Source organism: Neoarius graeffei, chromosome 28, assembly GCF_027579695.1.
Source record: "Neoarius graeffei isolate fNeoGra1 chromosome 28, fNeoGra1.pri, whole genome shotgun sequence".
Lineage (NCBI taxonomy): Eukaryota > Metazoa > Chordata > Actinopteri > Siluriformes > Ariidae > Neoarius > Neoarius graeffei.
Window position 1 is genome coordinate 48,837,161 of NC_083596.1, and position 21,040 is coordinate 48,858,200.

Genomic DNA, 21,040 nt, shown 5'->3' on the forward strand with positions numbered 1-21,040 from the left:
TTGAGTGGTGGGGTGCTCCCTCACCCCCACCACCTTGAGTGCTGAGCGAGTCAGATATTTTGAGTTTCTGAAGTTTCCAAACTTCCATGTTGTCTCGAGTATTCCAGAGAGAGGAGTTTGTGCTTTTCATTTTCTCAAGAACATTTTTTTCAAGCTGCATTTCATTCAAGAAAGAGAGAGAAAAAAGAGAAGTCGGTGAAGATGACTGAGTGTACAGTCAAAGTCCCTCCCATGCCAGCATCCCATCCAAGTACTAACCAGGCCCTTCAGGCATATTGGGTGGCGCCAATCTCTATTTCTACAGCCCTCAGCCTCTCGCCTAATATATAGATTTAGGTACTGCCTAAAAGCGGAGCTCCCATCTGTTTCTGGGTTGAAGAATTTTCTTATATCATAGCCAGCCTCTTTTGTTTTATTTCTTTACCTGCTCACACTGGCCACTAGGTGGTGTGTATGACTGGTAATTACTAACACTGGCCACTAGGCAGTATGTATGACTGGTAATTACTAACACTAGCCACTAGGCGGTGTCACCTCACCTCACCTATTCTCCACGTGCCATGTGGCACATAGGGCCTCCACTGAAGCTTTCCATTTCCCTCTGTCAATCGCAACGCATCGCACCTCGTCCCACGAACCCCATCCTCCTTCTTTCATCTCTTTCTCCACCGTCCTTCTCCACGTTGTTTTTGGTCTTCCTCTTCTCCTTTTCCCCTCTGGTCTCCAACTTAGCACTGTTCTTGCATCGCTCGTTGTGTGCTGTCTTATGATGTGACCAATCAATTTCGATCTTCTTCTCTTTACTTCCTGGCTCACTGGTAACATTTCTGCCCTTGTTAGTAACTCTTTGGTTGTGATATGATCTTGCCATCGTATGCTATAAATCCTCCGGAGGCACTTGTTTTGAAACACGTCAAGAATGTGTTCGTCACTCTTAGTTATTTTCCAGGTCTCACATCCATACATCAAGACGGGCAAGACCAGGGTCTTGTACAGTCTCATCTTCATTCTTCTTGAGATGTTCTTGGAGTTCCAGATCTTATTTAGCCTAGCATATGTCCCTCTTGCTTTTGAAATTCTGTTCTGCAGATCTTCCATCCCGACTAGGCGGTGTGTATGACTGGTAATTACTAACACTGGCCACTAGGTGGTGTGTATGACTGGTAATTACTAACACTGGCCACTAGGCAGTGTTTAGGACTGGTAATTATTAACACTGGTATGGTGGCAGGCATGCACAGGACCAAAACAATCAGAAAACAACTTGATGGGTTTTTTATGTATCCACACTCTATGCCTATGGGGCTCTGCAGAAGCTCTGTTATTACATAGCTAGTGTTACAATCAACAAACAAACAGGTCCTCTGACAACTGCAAGAGTTTGACTCCCTACTCACATCTGTATTGCAGCCTCACCAGATGGCAGTAGGTACCATTTTTACGATGGTCTTTGGTACGACCCGATCGTAAGTAGAACTCATGATCTCCCAGTCAAGAGATGGCCCTCGAGGCCTACTCACAGTTGTATAGACGGTATATCTACTATCATGTCATCAATAACAGGAAACAACGTCCGTGTTGGAAAACGTACTGACTTTTCCAAAGCACCTACACTCTTTGAGGGAGCACTTTAGGTCAGTGGTGATTGAACGCTTCTGAACATCCTCTCGGTTTCTTAGAGATGATGTAAGCAACACTGCTAACATCAGCCATTTCGAAGCTCGTCAGTCCTTTCTTAGTACTCGCAATATAATACATAGACTCTTTGAGGATAAGATTGTTTATAAACCCCTTGAAATCAGTGGAATACTAGATTAGTAACTCAGGTGAGGGATTTCAGTGGAGGAATTTTAACTAATTGGGTGTTACATTAACGCTAGTTCTCTCTATCTTCAGCATGAATAACGTTACTTGTTTGTCACACCTATATTTGATGTGCTTTTGAAGCAGGTACTGTAAAGGCTGGTTTATGATCTAGTTACAGTAGTGGTTAATTTGTTTTGGTTGACAAGTGTGTGTCTTGTGCATGGTGTGAAGGGGTCACGCTAGCTGCCAGTGACTTCCAGTGTGCAATAATCATTATGGGAGTTGTATAACATCGAAACCGCCATTTTGACGGGGAAAGGATTCTCACCAGTGACAGCAAGAGCAAAAATTCTTGATTTAAGTGGCACTTGAAATTGTTTCTTAATGTACAGTACTGTGCAAAAATCTTAGTCCCCCATTTTTTTCATCCAAACTTTGTTATAAATTTCTGTTTTATGACTTCTCCATTATTGAGTCAGAACATTACAAAAACATTTTAGAGTTCCAAATGTTCTGAGTTTTTTTTTTCCAGCACAAAATTTAATTTTTCAGGAAAAAAAATGTTTGTAATACATCAGAGCAGCATATTACATACATAAGAGAGCACTTTTCAGATTAATAATAATAATAATAATAATAATAATGATGAAGGCTGCTGGGTTTTGGTGTAAAATGAAGAAGTGAGTGTGACAGTTAAAGTGTCCAGAAGAACTGTGGCTGGTTCTGTAAGATGCTCAGGAAAACCTACAGATCATTTCCACATAAAACTGACCTCACTGGACCTGAGACTAAAGCAAAGGGTCGTCTCACACCAAATACTGACTTTGCTTAATTTATTATGGCTCACTGATTACTGTTTGTAGTATTTTTTTTTTAATGCTGAAACATTTAATTTCAGAAGCCATTTTTGGTCTTTACATGTGCCTAAGACTTTTGCACAGTACTGTATATTTATATGCAAAAACGACGTGTTCTGCTGCTGTTATTTTTAATACTAGTTTAGTTTGGTTTCTCACAGAAATATTAAACTGTTTATTTTACTTTATTAATTTTAGGTCTTTCGACAAATTTGCTGACTTTATTGTCAAAATACCACAGGCAGCTAATTTACATGGCACAAATACATCAGGGAGGTTTTTTTTTTTTAAATTTATTATTGTTGTTTAGTTTGCAAGATGGAGAGTTAACTTGTGAGGTATTTTATGTACTTGTGTGCTATTTAGTTTGTACTTGGTATTATTAAAGAGCCTGGCTAGAACTTTAAATTCTACTAATTTTTCAGCATCATGAGGCAGGAATATTTTTGTTCTTCTTGCTAACTATCTAACTTTGCTGTACAGCTAGCTAAAATGTACCTTATATAGCCACAGCTAGCAATGGCTTCATCCAGTGATTCTCCATGACGGCAATCCTTTTAGTACAAATACCTTTCAGGAAATATAGTTTATATCTGGATGAATGTTGGTGTAGGGCGGCACGGTGGTGTAGTGGTTAGCGCTGTCGCCTCACAGCAAGAAGGTCCTGGGTTTGAGCCTCGGAGCCGGCGAGGGCCTTTCTGTGCGGAGTTTGCATGTTCTCCGCGTGGGTTTCCTCCAGGTGCTCCGGTTTCCCCCACAGTCCAAAGACATGCAGGTTAGGTTAACTGGTGACTCTAAATTGAGCGTAGGTGTGAGTGTGAATGGTTGTCTGTGTCTATGTGTCAGCCCTGTGATGACCTGGCGACTTGTCCAGGGTGTACCCCACCTTTCGCCCATAGTCAGCTGGGATACGCTCCAGCTTGCCTGCGACCCTGTAGAAGGATAAAGCGGCTAGAGATAATGAGATGAGATGAATGTTGGTGTATGAATGTGTAGCTGCAGCCTCATGTTACTTAACACTAAATGTACAGATTTTATGTTGGGGGAAAAGGAGATGAGCTGTGATATCAGCTAATGCTTTGTGCAAAATATTGTAAATATATCTCATCTCATTATCTGTAGCCGCTTTATCCTGTTCTACAGGGTCGCAGGCAAGCTGGAGCCTATCCCAGCTGACTACGGGCAAAAGGCGGGGTACACCCTGGACAAGTCGCCAGGTCATCACAGGGCTGACACATAGACACAGACAACCATTCACACTCACATTCACACCTATGCTCAATTTAGAGTCACCAGTTAACCTAACCTGCATGTCTTTGGACTGTGGGGGAAACCGGAGCACCCGGAGGAAACCCACGCGGACACGGGGAGAACATGCAAACTCCGCACAGAAAGGCCCTCGCCGGCCACAAACCCGGACCTTCTTGCTGTGAGGCGACAGCGCTAACCACTACACCACCGTGCCGCCTAATTAAAAAAAGGTGGCTGCTGTATTATCTGTCTAAATGTTAACATTTTTTTAAGTTATTCTGAACCAATCTGAAGATGATCCTCAGCCAGTGATTTCTGGGTCCTTGGATACAAAGTTTTGAAATAAGTGAAGTGAGGATAATAACTGGAAAAAGAACGGTTTTGTTGGACATTGGAAATTTCCTTTATTACTGCTGATATTCATATTCATATGAAATGTATTGTTAATACTTCATGATCCAAGTTATAAATAGCGCCTTGTTAGCTAATGTTGTATCAAGTAACACTTTTTTGTGTTGGGATTTTGGCTTTTTTTTTTTTTAATACAATGTGTGCGGCCAAGGACAGCACATCACGTGTTAATATTCCACATGTTTACATATCTTCATGTTAACCTTCCTGACACATTCACTGTGTTAAAATCATGAACCCAGTGAATATGTCAAAATTAACCATTATACAGCAGTTTGTTCCAGTCCACTAATTTGACTGGACAAACAACACGCAACGCTGTATCCAGCTGAGGCTTCTTCGGGAAATATTTTCATCAACGGAGCAAAGATGAACTAAAAATTTGGCCATGTTGTGTTTGAAACGTCAGGTGCTCCATATTAATTTCTTGTTTATAGAACTGTTGCATAAAAGCAGTGTCACACTGGCAGTTGATTACCTGCGGCTTCGTGCCTCCAGCCGTGCTAATCTTCAGTACGACAGAATCAACACACATTCTGTGTTAAAAGAAAAATCATTCGACTATTTGAATAATTCAAGCGTCAGAGCCACCACTTCATGGTCTGTGATTGTCTGATTTGCGACAGTTCTGAAAAGATTTGTAGTTTATTTATGTTTTGTTAGGATGAGTGGTGATTATCTTTGATTAGTAATGATAATAATAATAATTAGTTCAATTTATATAGCACCTTTCTCACACCTGAGGTCACGTTACAATTGTGGGGGGGTGGGGGGGAGAGTCCACCAAAAAAGGATCAGGATGTATGGTAAATCCAATGGCGTAGCTACCCACAGTCCCACCAAAAGGCGCACGAAGATAAATTCCACAGTGCCTGCACAACTGCCGCTGGGCAACATTGCCCGGAACACCGCGCCATGGATCCACAAAGCGAGCACAGAAGCACTGCTGCACAGAGTGCTGGACAACCACGATGTTAAAAAGAGCAACGAGCTTACTGCAGTCCATAGCGAGGAGCACAGGCATCACCCACGGCGGACCAAGGCCCGAAGAAAACTGAGTCCAGAGCTACACCACAACCGGCGGCCAAAGCATTCAAACAAAAAAGCAAACATCAAACCATACAATCACAAAAAGAAAAACAAAGGGAGAAAAAAAGAAAAATAAAAAGCTCTGGTGAGAAGTGGCAGCCAAAATGCGTACAGCGTACTCTCAACTGGAAACAGAAATTTGAAAGGCTACTGTTGTCAAAGTTTGAGGTAACAAGCTAGCAACTTGCATTCATTCGACGATCACCTCTTACTCTGGATACTAGCTAGCTAGCTATCCACTAGCTTTTTCACATTTTAATTACATCAAAAAGTTGAAGCAAACAGGCGGCACGGTGGTGTAGTGGTTAGCGCTGTCGCCTCACAGCAAGAAGGTCCGGGTTTGAGCCCTGTAGCTGGCGAGGGCTTTTCTGTGCGGAGTTTGCATGTTCTCCCCGTGTCCGCGTGGGTTTCCTCCGGGTGCTCCGGTTTCCCCCACAGTCCAAAGACATGCAGGTTAGGTTAACTGGTGACTCTAAATTGACCGTAGGTGTGAATGTGAGTGTGAATGGTTGTCTGTGTCTATGTGTCAGCCCTGTGATGACCTGGTGACTTGTCCAGGGTGAACCCCGCCTTTCGCCCGTAGTCAGCTGGGATAGGCTCCAGCTTGCCTGCGACCCTGTAGAACAGGATAAAGCAGCTAGACATAATGAGATGAGTTGACGCAAACTCACTATATCTGATTAAATTAGCATTAATTTCTTGCCAGTGTTTTGGAGCCAACAAATTTCTCCTATTCTACTTTTTTCTTTTTGCATTTTGCCAATCATGATAGTGATGAATACTTCACACTTCCCTGCTTCTTCATGATCTTCTGACATTACTCACATTACTTACCTGATCTAGTTACATCATTTTTTTTTCCACACCACAAGGTGGACCCGTGTGACTGGCTAAGAGTGAAGTCTGCCCCCCCCCCCCCCAAATCTATTTGAAAAATCATGCCCGGGCCCTAAGTGACTCTTTAAACCGTTTATAGTAAGTAAGAAACAACCTTGCTGAGCAAACGACAACATCCCATACGTCATGTTACTACATTATAATGCGGAAAGTCAGACACTTTTCAAAATAACTCTTTATAATTAACTGTGAAAAATCTTTCAGGCAAGCATTTTTGTAAATTTTGGCCATTTTTAATCAATATTTAAGCTGTTTATTGAGGAAAAATGCACACATGCTGTTGTGAAGGGTCTTTTCCATTTACTTTACCTACATATTTGAAAATCTAATATCAAGAGTACATATACGATACGCCTTTATATATATTATTACTTGTGTCACTGAGCTGAGAGTTTTGCCAAGAATAATTTACCAGATATTAAGTCCAGTTGCTCAGAAACTGAACGATAACGGCAAAACATTATGAACATTACGAAGTGGATTTAAACTCGTGACCATGCTAAAGTCATGTGACAATACGGATCATCAGGCTACAAGCAATCTGAATGTAAAGCTATTTGAGTAAAACAGACACCTGGACAGGCCTCATTAGCCCACTGATGTTTTGTGTAATGGGCGTCCAGGAGCAGAGCCGTTTAAAGCCTGGAGTTATTGTAGCTCACAGGAGAGTTAACGAGTCACTTATAACAAGGGCCTCAGAAAAGGCTATTAGGAGGTAATGGATAGTGAGTACAAAAGGAAATACCAGATGATATGCTGAATTTATGGAGGACGAAATAGACAGTACGTCGACAACAGAGGTGCAACGATACACAAAATTCAAACCCTGGATCCTGGAGAGTCCTGGAAACTTCCAGCTCATGCTTACTGCTGAATGTACGACATAGTACTGTATGTCAGCATATGTAATGCACAAACTTATTGAAAGTGAGGGGCAAATTGTATCAAACCTGTCTCCGGTCAACATTCCATCCATCCATCCATTATCCGTAACCGTTTATCCTGTGCAGGGTCATGGGCAAGCTGGGCGAGAGGCGGGGTACACCCTGGACAAGTCGCCAGATCATCACAGAGCTGACAAATAGAGACAAACAATCATTCACACTCGCATTCACACCTACGGTCAATTTAGAGCCACCAATTAGCCAATCATGTCTTTGGACTGTGGGGGAAACCGGAGCACCTGGAGGAAACCCATGCAGACACGGGGAGAACATGCAAACTCCACACAGAAAGGCCCCCATCGGGCACTGGGCTCGAACCGAGAACCTTCTTGCTGTGAGGTGACAGTGCTAACCACTACACCACCGTGCCACCCTTCGGTCAACACTGATGTATGGTTTGTGAAACATGGCCGTGTGACTCCTCTCATAAGGAGATGAAACCTTGTGATGAACTGAGGAGTCTTGTTGGTATTAACTCTATCGAAAACAAGGTACAATGCTGTCAGTTATGTTGGTTTGACCACGCAGAGAGAAGTGATGAAAGCAACTGGTTGAAACGTGTCCAGTGCCTGGAGGTGAATTGTTCCGAGGGTCGTGGCTGCCCTCACACGGTGGTGTCATGGTCTATCTGCTTTATTTACTTATTTACCTTTGTTGGAGGAAGGTATGTTTTCACTTCCATTTTTTTGTTTGACTTTTCCCAGCACAAGTCAAAAAGTAGTGAATGGATTTGGATGAACTTTTGAGGAAAGGTGAGCTATGGGCCAAGGAACAATTAATTAGATTTTGATGCAAATCCGGATGTGTATGCAAATCCAGGATTGTTTGTCTTTTGCCAACGTAACTCAAAAAGTAGTGAATGGATTTGGATGAAATTTGGTGGAAAGCTTGAGTATTAGCCTAGGTTCAAGTGATTTGATTTTGATGTTGATCTTATGTAGCTTGGTGAAGGTATGCACTCTACCGTGTGAACTTTTTTTTATCCATTATAATAAATAGATGCATGAATACCAAAAAAATTCTCCTAGTGCTGCCTATCTTTAACTGATTTATAAATCTGTAAGGCTTTTGCTGTTAGCGTTTTCCTCTTCAGCAGTAATTATTCTAAGTCGTACCAGTATAACATGTCATAATATCAGCCTATTCTTAACAATCATGTTGAATTAATTAGATAGATAGATAGATAGATAGATAGATAGATAGATAGATAGATAGATAGAGTGAGTGAGTGAGTGAGTGAGTGAGTGAGTGAGTGAGTGAGTGAGTGACATACCTCTGATACCCCTTTTCCACCAAATCAGTTCCAGAGCTGGTTCGGGGCTGGTGCTGGTTCACAACTCGTTCAACTTGCGAGCCAGCTGAGAACCAGTTTGCTTTTCCATAGCTCGCGGTGCTAAAGGAAGCCACGTCATTACGTCGCTTTATACGTCATTACGTCGCTGTATACGTCAGTTACGTCGCTACGTTTGCATAAACCTTGGCGCGAATATCGAAGCAAAAACAACGCGGAAGAAGCAGCAGCAGCAGCAACAACAACAATAATAATAATGGATTACTTCGCTTTTGTACATCTGCTGTTTCTCGTCACTTAAAAATGGCGATCTTCCGCAGTCTTGTTATTGTTGTTGGTCTTAACAACTCCGCCCCACTGACGTAAGTGGTTCATTCCTCTGGCCCAGCAGAGAGTTGCTGCTAGCCTGGAACCGGTTTTTCTGGCCCCAGAGCCAGTTCTTTGTCAGTGGAAACAGAAAACCCGGTTCCAAACTAAGCACTGGCCCTGAACCAGCCCTGGAACTGCTTTGGTAGAAAAGGGGCATGTGTTGACTTCTGTGTTCTCCATCAGCAAGTGTAAAAAAGTGGAAAGGAATACCAAGGCCCTGTCCACACGGCAACGGATTCAGGTGACTCCGATACAATTGCTTATCGTTTAGGCCTGGCGTCCACACGGCACCGGCGTTTTGGGTGCCCAAAACGCAATCTTTTTGAGAACGGGTTCCAGAGTGGAAAGATCTGGCAACGTTGCCGTTGTGAAGTCATCTGGATGAGTAGAACGGATTTGTTTACGATGACGTCACAACCACATGACTGTCAGTGCTTCACGCCGGGTAGAAGTGTAACGAACTCGATGCAAGTTGTCAACAAATCCTATAACTTGGTTCATGAAACGCGCTTACAAAATATTTTCACTGCGAATATTTATTGTGTAATGGTGCAAAGTGAGAGAGAGAGAGAGAGAAAATAGCCCTTAGGGCAGAGTCAATCCCGTCAGCAAAAATAGGGAAAAAAAGGAGCGATCTCACCTCTTCAGATGTTGGTTTAAGTCCTACAATACATTCCTCAAAAAGGGCGTAGAAGAGCAAATTAATCCATCAACGTGTAGCATTCAATTTATTCCGGACCATTAAAGACGCCGCCTTCCGCGTAGAATCATACGTCATCCTTGCCGCCATATTGGATAGGTCAAAGCGGAGAATAAAGATTAGCTGCGTTTAACTGTACCAACAGGTTTGCCATCCAAATGAGATCACATGGGATTACCTTTCACAGGTGAGACTGGAAAAATACTTTTCATTGTATTTGGTCATTATAATGTAATTTTACGAACAGATTTTCCTGACTTTGTGGCTAATATGAAGTCTCGCGCATAATAGTTTATGCGCATGCGTCCTTACTTCTTCTATTGTTCTGGTGTCTCCGAAGGGACCGTCTTACAGCGCCCCTAGAGGTGTGGCATGTGTATTGCATCGTTTTCAGCAAGCGTTGCGTTGCCATTTGGACCTGATATTTTACTGATCGTTGCCCATTTGGATGCGATATATTTTTAAATAACATCTTGTTGCCGTTGTCGTGTGGATGTAGCCCAAGTCTGGGGTGGGTTTCCCAAAAACATCGCAGAACAAAGATCATCGTTAAATGGTAGAGCGAGCAGCACAATTAACACTCTCTCCTAGTTAAGATGCTTTTAGAGTTAAGAAGCTATTGGGAAACCCACAGCTGATCCTGCTTCGCATTAAATATTCTCTTTCACCCTTTACTGGTCTCCGCTAATCAGTGTCAACCATCATCACTACGAAAGAGCTAATGCTTCCTTAATTCTCCTGCTTTTATCCCTCATTGTCCCTCTGTCTTGTTGGACTGGTTGGCCAGGGAGCACATGGTTACAAAATGTTCTTCAATCTACAAAAAAACAAGAGAAGGTCACTAGATCACTAACTCGTCGATTCCATAAAAGCGGGCAGATTATTTAAGTTACGTAAAACGCCAATTCTCTTATACTTCAGCAACTGGTCAACAATGACAGGATTTTATCCATTTTTATCCATTTATCAAGTCAAAGTCCCTTTCATGCCAGAATCTGGTCTTCCCAGGCAGTCTCCTGTCCCAGTACTAAACAACTCTTTAAGGCATATGGGTGCAGCGCCGATCTCCGTTTCAATAGCCTTTGGCCTCTCGCCTATACAGCTAGGGTTACAGTGGGGGGCTTGTCCTCTAGTAGCCATGAAAGTCTGACTTCCCTATTCGCATCTGTATTGCAGCGTGCCTTGCCAGACAGTAGTAGGTACCATTTTTATGATGGTCTTTGGTATGACCCGACGATGAGTAGAACTCACGATCTCCCGGTCGAGAGGCAGACACACTAATCAATAGGCCAGCTCGCAGTCTTTATCCATTTATAACTACATTTTAATGTTGTGGAACAACCATCAACAATCACTTCCATTGTAGCAGCTATAAACAATCACTCCTTTACCAGCTTCTCTTTTTCTCTCTCCTCACATTAAAAAGACTTGTCATGTTGTTTCAGGGCATCCTGAAAAGGTTAGAAAAATTTAACCTCAGACTGATACAGAGTACTGGCACTGGAGACTCCTTCATAATGGAACGCGAGTATTTTTATAAACCTGTGCACCGTTTTTGAGCTGATGTTATAAAAAACTAATCAACACCTCCCTCCTGACCAATCAGACCCCAGAATTCAGCAGGACTTCACAGACGGGAGTTGGAAATGATGGAAATGACAGCTCTGCTTCTAGCAACTGCTTGATGAACTGCTTAAAATTGAAACATACATGTACATACAGTACATATATTGCATGTCTACTAATAATTTCCTGAGTCACATGGAACACAGGGTACAAGTTGCTTTCTCTGATGTAAGTCCGGTTCTGTGATATCTCTCCGGAAGGTCATACGTGCCCTCAGCGAAAACATAGAGGCCACTGTTACTTCCTCAGCTGGGCCTCATTTACCGAGTGGTATGGTATCACCGTGGTATCACCATGTCCCTGAACAGTTTTTGTTTAACATGAGAGCATGAACTCCAAGGTCATATTTACTGTTGTTTTTTTCCTCATACATCGTGAGGGAAGGAGTTACTGGTGAAGTGAATTGAAGTTTCCTTCCTTACAACCAAAAAACCCAAAAACAAATTTAACTCTTTGTGATTTTCATGTATGTAATCACAGCTCTGCATGTGCATTTTCATCATGACATAAAATCATTAATGCATAGAAACACCCAGAATTCAGAATTTATATATGCTGCCATCTGCTGCTGTAGTAGACACATGACAGCTTCATTGCTCAGTGTCAACAACATGCTGTCATTTAAGAAGTCAATTCTCCATCAGAAGACATTTAATGAATATTTATGTAAGGAGTCTACAGTGTCACAAAGTGTTTTCTAACACAGGAAAACGTCTCTTTTTTGTCATTTGGTCAGGCTGCTGCATAAGCAAGAACAGTGAGAACAGGCACTTGTTTTCCAGGGATGTTCCACAGCTTTAAATGTAACTACAAACGGATAAAAAGTATGGCCTTTCATGTCAGGTCATATCAAATGACTCAACTGCTGTTGATTATTTTCTTGTAATCGCACACGCCGAACTGTTTTACTCCTTATCTACCACAGCAATCTGCCAACACTTATATTTCTCATCTCATTCTCTCTAGCCGCTTTATCCTTCTACAGGGTCGCAGGCAAGCTGGAGCCCATCCCAGCTGACCACGGGCGAAAGGCGGGGTACACCCTGGACAAGTTGCCAGGTCATAACAGGGCTGACACATAGACACAGACAACCATTCACACTCACATTCACACCTACGGTCAATTTAGAGTCACCAGTTAACCTAACCTGCATGTCTGGACTGTGGGGGAAACCGGAGCACCCGGAGAAAACCCACGCGGACACGGGAAGAACATGCAAACTCCGCACAGAAAGGCCCTCGCTGGCCATGGGGCTCGAACCTGGGCCTTCTTGCTGTGAGGCGACAGCGCTAACCACTACACCACCGTGCCGTCCACTTATATTTTTAAGAATTAATAAATAAATTAATTAATTCTAGACTGACATGTACTTTGATTAGCTTATATTTATTTGGCGTCTGAAAAAAACAACAGTTACTTCCTGATTTCATTAATGTACCTGGAATTATTTGGCTACAATACACCAACATATAAGGGACAAAACCTTTATATTAATCACCTGATACATAGGTATTCAACTTTAAGAGCCTGATCTTGGATTTGATTTAGCTTTAATTACTCTTGATTTTGGCATTTCTCCATTTTGAAACAGAATTAAATACAGCTCCTGGGATGAAATCTTAAAGAAACTTCAGTCTCACTAACACCTTTTGAAACCTGAGGCTCATCTCTAATTAACCATTAGAACCAGCTTCAGTTCATCAAGCCTTAATCAGAACACCTGTGGGCAAGTGATGTCACCAGGAATCCGTGCATTCTCATTGGTCAAGGCTGTCTTTCAGGAGGATATGCTATGGTACACATGCTCTACACAACATACTGTACACGTGCCTGGGGGGGAAAAAAAGGTGAGTATTGCAGACCTACATACTTAATGATGGATAGGGATGAGAATGATAGGTTGGTCATTTTGATGCATCTGTAACACGTGTAGTGTAGCCATGCCTGTGCAGTCGAGGAGGTTACCAAAGTTGCAGACAGAGAGGAAGAAGAAGAGGCTGAGGTTTGCTCTCATCATCTGCTGTGTGCTGCTGATATTAGCCATCCTGGCACTGGCATTACACTACAGTAAGATCAACACCAAGCCAAATGTTGGGTGGTTGTATGTCTTCAAAGCTTTATATCTTCATTATGGTCTGGGAGATGAGGCTACCGTATATCCACAGGGTCAATACTTTTGGTTGTTAAGCCTCACTGGTGTTTGAAATTCTCCATTCTGACTGGTTAGAGCCTGTAAACTTTTCTGGCATCATCTTCATGACTGAGGGTTGGGTGTTGTGGCTTTGCTGTTTTTTTTTTTTTTTTTTTTTGTCATCAGTTAAAAAAAAAAGCTGTTAAGAAAATAGTTGTTGTAACTATAAACACACAAGTATTTTGTTCTTTCAATTAAAAAAAAAGTCGGTAAATTGCTGTGGTGTAAAAAGGAATAAAACACTACTTCTGAATGTAATGCAGTTACCCCTCCTCTTTCTCTCCTGTTTTTCTGTCAGTTGTAAGACATGTAAATTCCAAGTTTTACTTCTGCGCTCAGTCACTCAAGTTTATTCCTATTGAAAATGCATGTGATGGGAAATTCGAATGTGAAGCTGGAGAGGACGAGCTCAACTGTGTGTCTAGGGTGAAGGTCAACACAACATATCCAGGTATGTGCTCACACCCAAACATGACTTAATTCTAAATACTTCCTGCTGGCTGGATCCAGGTGTGTAATGTATTTTGTCGTGTGTGCTTGTAGTGAGGTTGATGGGTGAGAATCTGATTCTGCAAGTTTTAGTTCATGACGAAACCTGGAGCACTGTATGTGCGGACGACTGGAAATCCCAACACACCCGATTAGCCTGCCAGCAACTGGGTTACACACAGTGAGTACATGAGCAACCACACACTCTTGTCGTGCTAAAGATTAGTAATCAAAGTAAGACAAATGCACATGGGGGGGAGGAATGTATCTTCCTTTGCATGTTGTGTCCTGTAATGGTAACTGACACTCGGGTCAAAATTGGTGGGAAAATATGGGATGGCCTTGGGCTGAGGTGCCCTTGAGCGAGGCACCTAACTCCCAACTGCTCCCTGGGTGCTGTTTGCATGGCTGCCCACTGCTCTGGGTATGTGTGCACTGCTTCAGATGGGTTAAATACAGTGAGGAATTTCACAAGTGTGTGTGATGAATAAAGTTGTGCTGTGCTAAAAACTTCTACATCTGTATTGTACATCAGGTCATCACTCCCAAGTCCTCATGTTCCAACTCAAGGTCCAAAGGAAGCCTGACTGCTGTCCTTTGGTTATCCTCATTGATTTGTTTCTTTATCTAGTAGTCAAGTTATTTAACAAACTCCTGTCTGTAGTACTGCATTTCAAACTTTTATTTTTGTTGACCAAGACTGCAATATGAGCTGCCTTTTGCTCCTCCTGCAGCAGCCCTGGAGAAAGCTGTAACTATCAAACATGGAGTAACTAATGTTTCCATTTTTGACTTAACTTCTTGTTGGGTTACACTGTAGTTTGCTTGAGTTTGAAACTTGCTGAGGCATGAGTTTTAATTTGGGTCCCAACCTGTTGGGTTGTAGGAGCCCACGGAGTATACAAGTCCCTGTGAGGAGTCTACATCCTGATCTACAGACTGCATTCAGTGTCCTCAATAACGAAGGCCAGGAAACAAGTGAGAACATCCAGAGTTTACTCACTATGAGGTAAAGCAATGACTATGTTCATTGTGGGGTGTGTGGCTTTTTTTTTTTTAAATTAACTTGTTAACGTGGCATGTTTCAGAGATGAATGCTCCTCCGGCTCTGTAATCTCACTGTCTTGCTCAGGTAAGTGTGTGTGTGTGTGTGTGTGTGTGTAGTTTGAAGTTACAACTTGAACCAAATACAAACTGATCTATATAGTTGGATCTGTGTGGTGGGGGGGGGTGCATTTTATTTATTTAAAATGTACTCTCCTTCAAATAAAGTCTTCTGGAGACTTGATGCAAGGTGTGTGTGTGTAGACTGTGGTGAGGTGGTCGGTGAAGATCGGATCATTGGTGGTATGGACACTACAATAGAGATGTGGCCATGGCAAGTTAGTTTGCGCTGGGACATGCAGCATCTGTGTGGAGGATCACTAATATCAACACGATGGATAATCGGCGCTGCTCATTGCTTCACTGGGTGTGTATACATGCATATAGAAAGAGCCATGCAAAGGCATGCAGTTAGGTCGACGTGGGGCGGCCTTGGGCTGAGGTGCCCTTGAGCAAGGTACCAAACCCCTGACTGCTCCCTGGGCGCTCTGGTGTGGCTGCCCACTGCTCCGAGTGTGTGCGCATGTGTTCACTGCTTCAGATGGGTTAAATGCAGAGGATGAATTTCACTGTGCTTGAAGTGTGCATGTGACACAGGTTTCTTCTTAAAAAAATATATATATATAAAATAGTTGTACATGCAAGTTCAGCTGATATGTTTCAGTTTGGTGCTTCACATCTATATTTGTAGTTAGATTTAAACCCAAAGTGGGTGTGGCTGAATAAATATGAACCTTACCATGATGTTGGAATTCTGGCTCTGACAGATCCTCAACTTCAGCTACATCACTCCAGTTCAGGCTGAAAATGTGAACTGGATTATTATTTTTTTTTTTTAATATAAATCCATCTTGTGGTTATTTTTGGTTGTTCTGCCTGTGAGATGCTCTAACAAATGTAGTTGGTTCCCAAAATGTAAGCAAACATGTAGCGTAACTGAAACCAGCACCACCCTGACTGGGCAGTTACTAAGGATGAATGCTGTAAATGGTGGCCTTGCTTTTTCCCCATGAACGCACTTCTTGCAGGGTTTTTTTTTTTTTTTTTTTTTTTTTCCAAATGTTGCATTACTGCCACCAACTAGTATGGAGTGTGGCTTGGATATCTAACTATACTTTGTCTTGGGGAGGGAATTAAATTCTCTCCATCAATTTTGCTCTTCTTGGATACTGAAACAATCATTTCTCTCCAAAGCTTCTTTGTAAAAGAGCCCACAAATCCAAATTTTAACTAGCTTTTCAAGGTTCAGTCTCAGTTTGCTTGTCAATGTTTCATATTTGACGACAAATCATGTTCTGTTTCTTGTTGACCACAAAATCCACAGCTTCCTGTATTGTTTCCTTATTATAAATTGCTGTTTAATCCTGTATGACCAAAATGCAGCCTAGATATGGTTTCTTTGTGTTCTCCTTGTTTCTCATCACACTTTTCTTTGAATTTCATAATACATTCTTCCTGTTCTCTCTTCCCACTTTTTTTGCCACCTTTCAATTTTTGCTTAGTCTTCACTTCTTTTACTGAAGGGTACTTTTTTTTTTTTTTTTTCTTTCCCCTTGTGGCTTTCTTTGCATGTTTTTGTCTGCTATTCCTTTTTCTTTTTTTTGAGGCCTATATGTGCTGGTATCCACACAAGTGTTCCATTCAGCCCCATCCCTATGAGCTCCCACTCTCCTCTCAAAAGGTTAAAAACCCTTTTTTGCTTGTGTGAACTTTCTGTCGTGTCCCATGGGATCCCAATCCCAGTGTGCACCTGTAGTCTCAACCACATGCCCTGTGATCCTTCCTTTCTGGTAAACTTTCCACATTGGGAAGAATGGTGAGTCTGGTAGTCACATCTGTATTTGTAGCTCTCTTAGAATGTTATCATTGTTCTAACCACATGTTCATTCCAATTCGTGTATTCTGTTAGGCCCTAAATGTACATAAATTGCATAGAAAACCCAAGTTACCAATATATTTTCTTAAAATTTCTCCCCCCAGAAAAGCCAAAGGACTGGGCCAGTGGAGTGTGCTTTTAGGCCAAACCTATAGGACCTCATCTGGGGCGGTGTCTGTGAAAAGCATCCTGTTAAACGAAGCCCATGACTCAGTGTCACGTGACTATGATATTGCCATGGTCCAACTCGCCACTGATGTTCTTCTTGGAGGTGTGCCTTTTTATCACATCTTGTTTGCAGTAGTGTTGCTGGATATCAAGTTGTAGTAGTTGGTTGCTTTCTGGTTCCTAAATCAGTGTGTCCATCAAGATGTTACAAATTTCAAGATGTACAAAGATATTTGTATTCTTCAGTTGCAACCACATGACACACTGCTTGCATCATTGACTGCCGCCATGTTGGAGGATATACTTGTATCGATCTAATATAAAATGTACAGTGGTAAGAGTACAGACTGGAAGGTAAAGAGGACTTGCATTTAGAAGCTTGTCTTTTCTCATCTATTTTAAAAACCATTTTGACTGCTTCAAAAGCTAGGTATCTAACACTATAGAACATTGTTCTAGAGGAGACTGTGGTATTTGAGGTAGTGGATTGACCTGAATCTTGTTTGACTGTGATTGATTGGGAAGATTGTTCAATAATTTTGCATTTCTTTCTGCATTCTGTAAGCCGAGCATTTTGAGCTACCGCCTTAGTCCTAGCATTGATTTTGTTGTGGCCCATGTTTTGTATTGGAGCACAGTCTGGATCCGTAAAATTGTAGAGATCAGCTGGCTTCCCTAATGGAAAGAAAAAGCAAAATAAAAGCAGTCGTGTGTGTGTGGCTTTTTTAAAATGATCATAGAAGCCTTTGATTGTCTGGTCACACACTCAATCATGGCAAGTTTCTGCATGACCAGGCTATTAAATGATCCAATATTTCTTATATTGCAATCTTTCATGAATAACTAGTTTGTAGCACTTACTGTTGATTTTTAATGTTCACTGCAGACTCGTGTGGGTTTTTTTTTTTTTTTTTTTCCCCCCTCTCATCGCTTAGCTCATCCTGGTTTATGTTGGACAGCCAGTGACATCTTTGCTCCATGGACAACTCTTGTGTGGTGTGGGTTTTTGGGGTGCCCCCCTCCCCCCGATTATTTATAATTGCTGGAATTCTAAAGAAGTTAAGTCCCCTTGTCTTGAACAGAGTTGTGCCTGCATCCAATTACACCACAGTCAGCATAGCAAAGAAACAAAAGGAATTCTTGAGCGTAACAACCTCTTGAGCGCATCTTCTAGAGTAAATGTGCACCACGTGAGTTTGTATACATCCTCCAATATGGCCCACTTCCAGTTCAAAGCCTCATGCATAATTGGCTATGATGAGTGCAAACAAAATATTTGGGGTGGAGACGGGCTACGACTGATTTATTAAGAAGAAAGGAAGGCTCCAGCTAAATGTTTCCGATTTGTAAATGAGCACAAACCAATATTAATATTCAAGTGGTGTCTTTTCACTGGAAAATCAAATTTTGTTAAACCCTTTCCATTTCTTCCTGAAGCCACCATGCATCCTGTCTGCCTGCCCCCATACCAGCTGTCAATCATGGAGGGAGATGAACTTGTTGTGACTGGGTGGGGATTACAACAAGAGAATGGTAAGTAGGTGGAGCTAAATGATTTCCACATAAACTTTAGTGTACTCAATTGGGGTGTGTTTTTTTTTTTTTTTTTTTTTTTTGTAAGTCAGGCTTTTCAACTTTATACTGCGGATGCTAGTTAGCATTCTGCAAAGATCCTTCTGCTAACTGTTCCACATCTAAGACTTGTTCATTAAAACTCCATTTTTGTTCAATGTGTCTTCATGAATTATGTTAGGCAGCTGGGCCATAGAAGGTTCATGCTACACGTTCACGTGAAGAACCGGACCCTGGGCCATTAAACTTCATGCTTGGATGTTCACGTGTTGCGTCTGTTCTACTTTGACCGAGTAACCAACAATATGGACTTTTCGGATAACGACGATTGCCTCATTCTGCTTTTACTGAGACAGAGGAAGAGAAAAGGAACAGAATTTGGAGCCGAGAACACTTCCTTCTGAGAGAAACCCGTGGTGAATTTCACCGAACATTCTATAATCTGCTTGACAATCCCGATGAACTATTTTTCAATTATACCATTCAATTATATTTTTTCTGAAGTTTTCCCCTGAAAGCATAGTTATCTCCCTAGACCCGTTCTGATTGGCTGGCGCGGCGGTGACCGCATGCATTGACTGGAATTTCCATCTTCACGCCTAGAAAAAAGTGTGCATGTTCATTTCTCGCTTCACGCGTGAAGTGTGCAGCGTGCAACGTGAACGCCGTTCTATGGCCCAGAGCAAGTCATGCTACGTTTGTCCACTTTTTTCTTTACACGCGTGCAGCGTGAACCTTCTATGGCCCAGCTGCCTTAAAGTATCATTATCCAACTGTTATGCATAGTTTTTCATATCATCAAATTGTAAAAGTGATTGCGTATTAATTCTGATCATACCCTCCTTCACTGTCCAACATGCTCTTAGGCCAGCTGTCAGATGTTCTGCAGAAAGCCATGGTTCCTTTGATTGACTGGTCCGTATGCTCCAATGCATCCGTTTATGGTTCTGCCGTCACTCCCAGAATGCTGTGTGCTGGCTTTCTGAAAGGAGGAGTAGATTCCTGTCAGGTGATCAGTTCTTCGTACCACAGGATTGAGTTCTTTAATCTGGTCAGAAACTAGTGGGGAAGTCTTTGAATGCATTACTTCTGTAGCTCAGTCAAAGAAACTTGAATGGTGGAGCCTTCATGCAAGATGTTTTAAGGATGAGCTGTCATATGGGGACACGTATAACACTCTTTTGGCAGGAGTCTTCAGGAAGGGGGAAATTAGGAATGGGGAAGGCTGGTGAGGTGATGAAAGGATTACATGGATGTTCTGTAAATATAAATGGATTTAAAACATATGATGTTGGTGAATTACTGTGGTACAAGAGGAATAAGACTTTTTTTTTTTTTTTGTAAGGGCTGGAACAGTAACCTTCACCCGATTGTGTGTGGGGGGGGTTAAATAATTCCTGAAGTAGATTCTTATCTATCCTTTTATTTAGAAGTGTTAGAGACTTGCAGTAAGTATACTTGCCTCATGTGGGGGCAAGTAGGGTATCTTCAAGCTGGAATAACAAACATGATTCTCATTCTGAAATATCATGAGAACTTTATTGACTGGACCCACCACCACCTTGCTCTCTGTGTAGGGGGATAGTGGGGGTCCACTTGTGTTCCTGTTGTCCCGGTGGTATTTGGTGGGTGTGGTGAGCTGGGGAGGCGGCTGCGCCCGTGAAGGCCAACCTGGAGTTTACACCGACGTTGGACAGCAACTAAACTGGATTTACACCATCATGAGCATGAGTGTATGAGTAAAAAAAAATGATACATCACCATTAAATCAGAATTAAAATGTTTATCGCAAGGTCTAAAAGTCGAACAACTTGAATAGGAAATCAGTTGTCCATACTGCTTTTTTGCTGCTTGAAACCTTTTGAATGTCTTGTATTCTAAAAACTAGCACTGTAATGCGTAAAGCTATGATAACTCTTGCAGTTAACACTTTTACAGATCTGTATTGTCCAGAATGATTGACACTTCATCTTTCATTTTATATAAAATATGGCTTTGTTGTTTTTTTAAATAAATACTATGGCTCTTGAATTCTCTAATCTGATTTGGTCAGAAGGTCTTGATGTCATTTTCCTAAGACAGCAGCTCTAACCAACATTGTGTAATCGTTGACGTGGAAGGAGACCTTTTGTTTGTGGAAGGAATCTCCAGTGTTTGAGCTTTGTAACACTCAGTGGTAAAGCTGTACCTTTGACATCTTCAGGATAGTCTATGCTTGGTGGTTTCTTGGTTGTGTGAAGTTTCTCAGTTACTTTGAGACAGTGAATATGCTTCAGATTAGAAGTGAAATCAACTTTTTGTCCTTTTTTCAGAAATACTCTTAAGAACTCTAAGCAATGGAACCCTGGAGATGCATCTAATGACATCCCAAGACCCTTGGATGGATTATTTTTCAACA

At 41.9% G+C, this 21,040-nt stretch overlaps 1 protein-coding gene across 1 annotated transcript; it reads left to right on the top strand.

Moving 5' to 3' along the window:
* Window positions 1–13,182: 13,182 nt before the first annotated feature.
* LOC132876152 (transmembrane protease serine 4-like) lies at window positions 13,183–20,447 on the top strand. Its single transcript, XM_060913448.1, has 10 exons — window positions 13,183–13,309; window positions 13,732–13,884; window positions 13,977–14,103; window positions 14,809–14,931; window positions 15,011–15,054; window positions 15,231–15,393; window positions 17,007–17,173; window positions 18,508–18,603; window positions 19,509–19,651; window positions 20,220–20,447. The coding sequence occupies exons 1-10, from the start codon at window positions 13,183–13,185 to the stop codon at window positions 20,379–20,381; spliced, it is 1,305 nt and encodes a 434-aa protein (XP_060769431.1). The 3' UTR covers window positions 20,382–20,447.
* The last annotated feature ends 593 nt before the right edge of the window (window positions 20,448–21,040 follow it).

Coding starts and splice junctions, on each gene's coding strand:
- LOC132876152 (XM_060913448.1), top strand. CDS start 13,183: ATGCCTGTGCAGTCGAGGAGGTTACCAAAGTTGCAGACAGAGAGGAAG. Junction 18,604..19,508: donor GGGATTACAACAAGAGAATG/GTAAGTAGGTGG, acceptor ACATGCTCTTAG/GCCAGCTGTCAGATGTTCTG. Junction 19,652..20,219: donor GAGGAGTAGATTCCTGTCAG/GTGATCAGTTCT, acceptor CTCTCTGTGTAG/GGGGATAGTGGGGGTCCACT.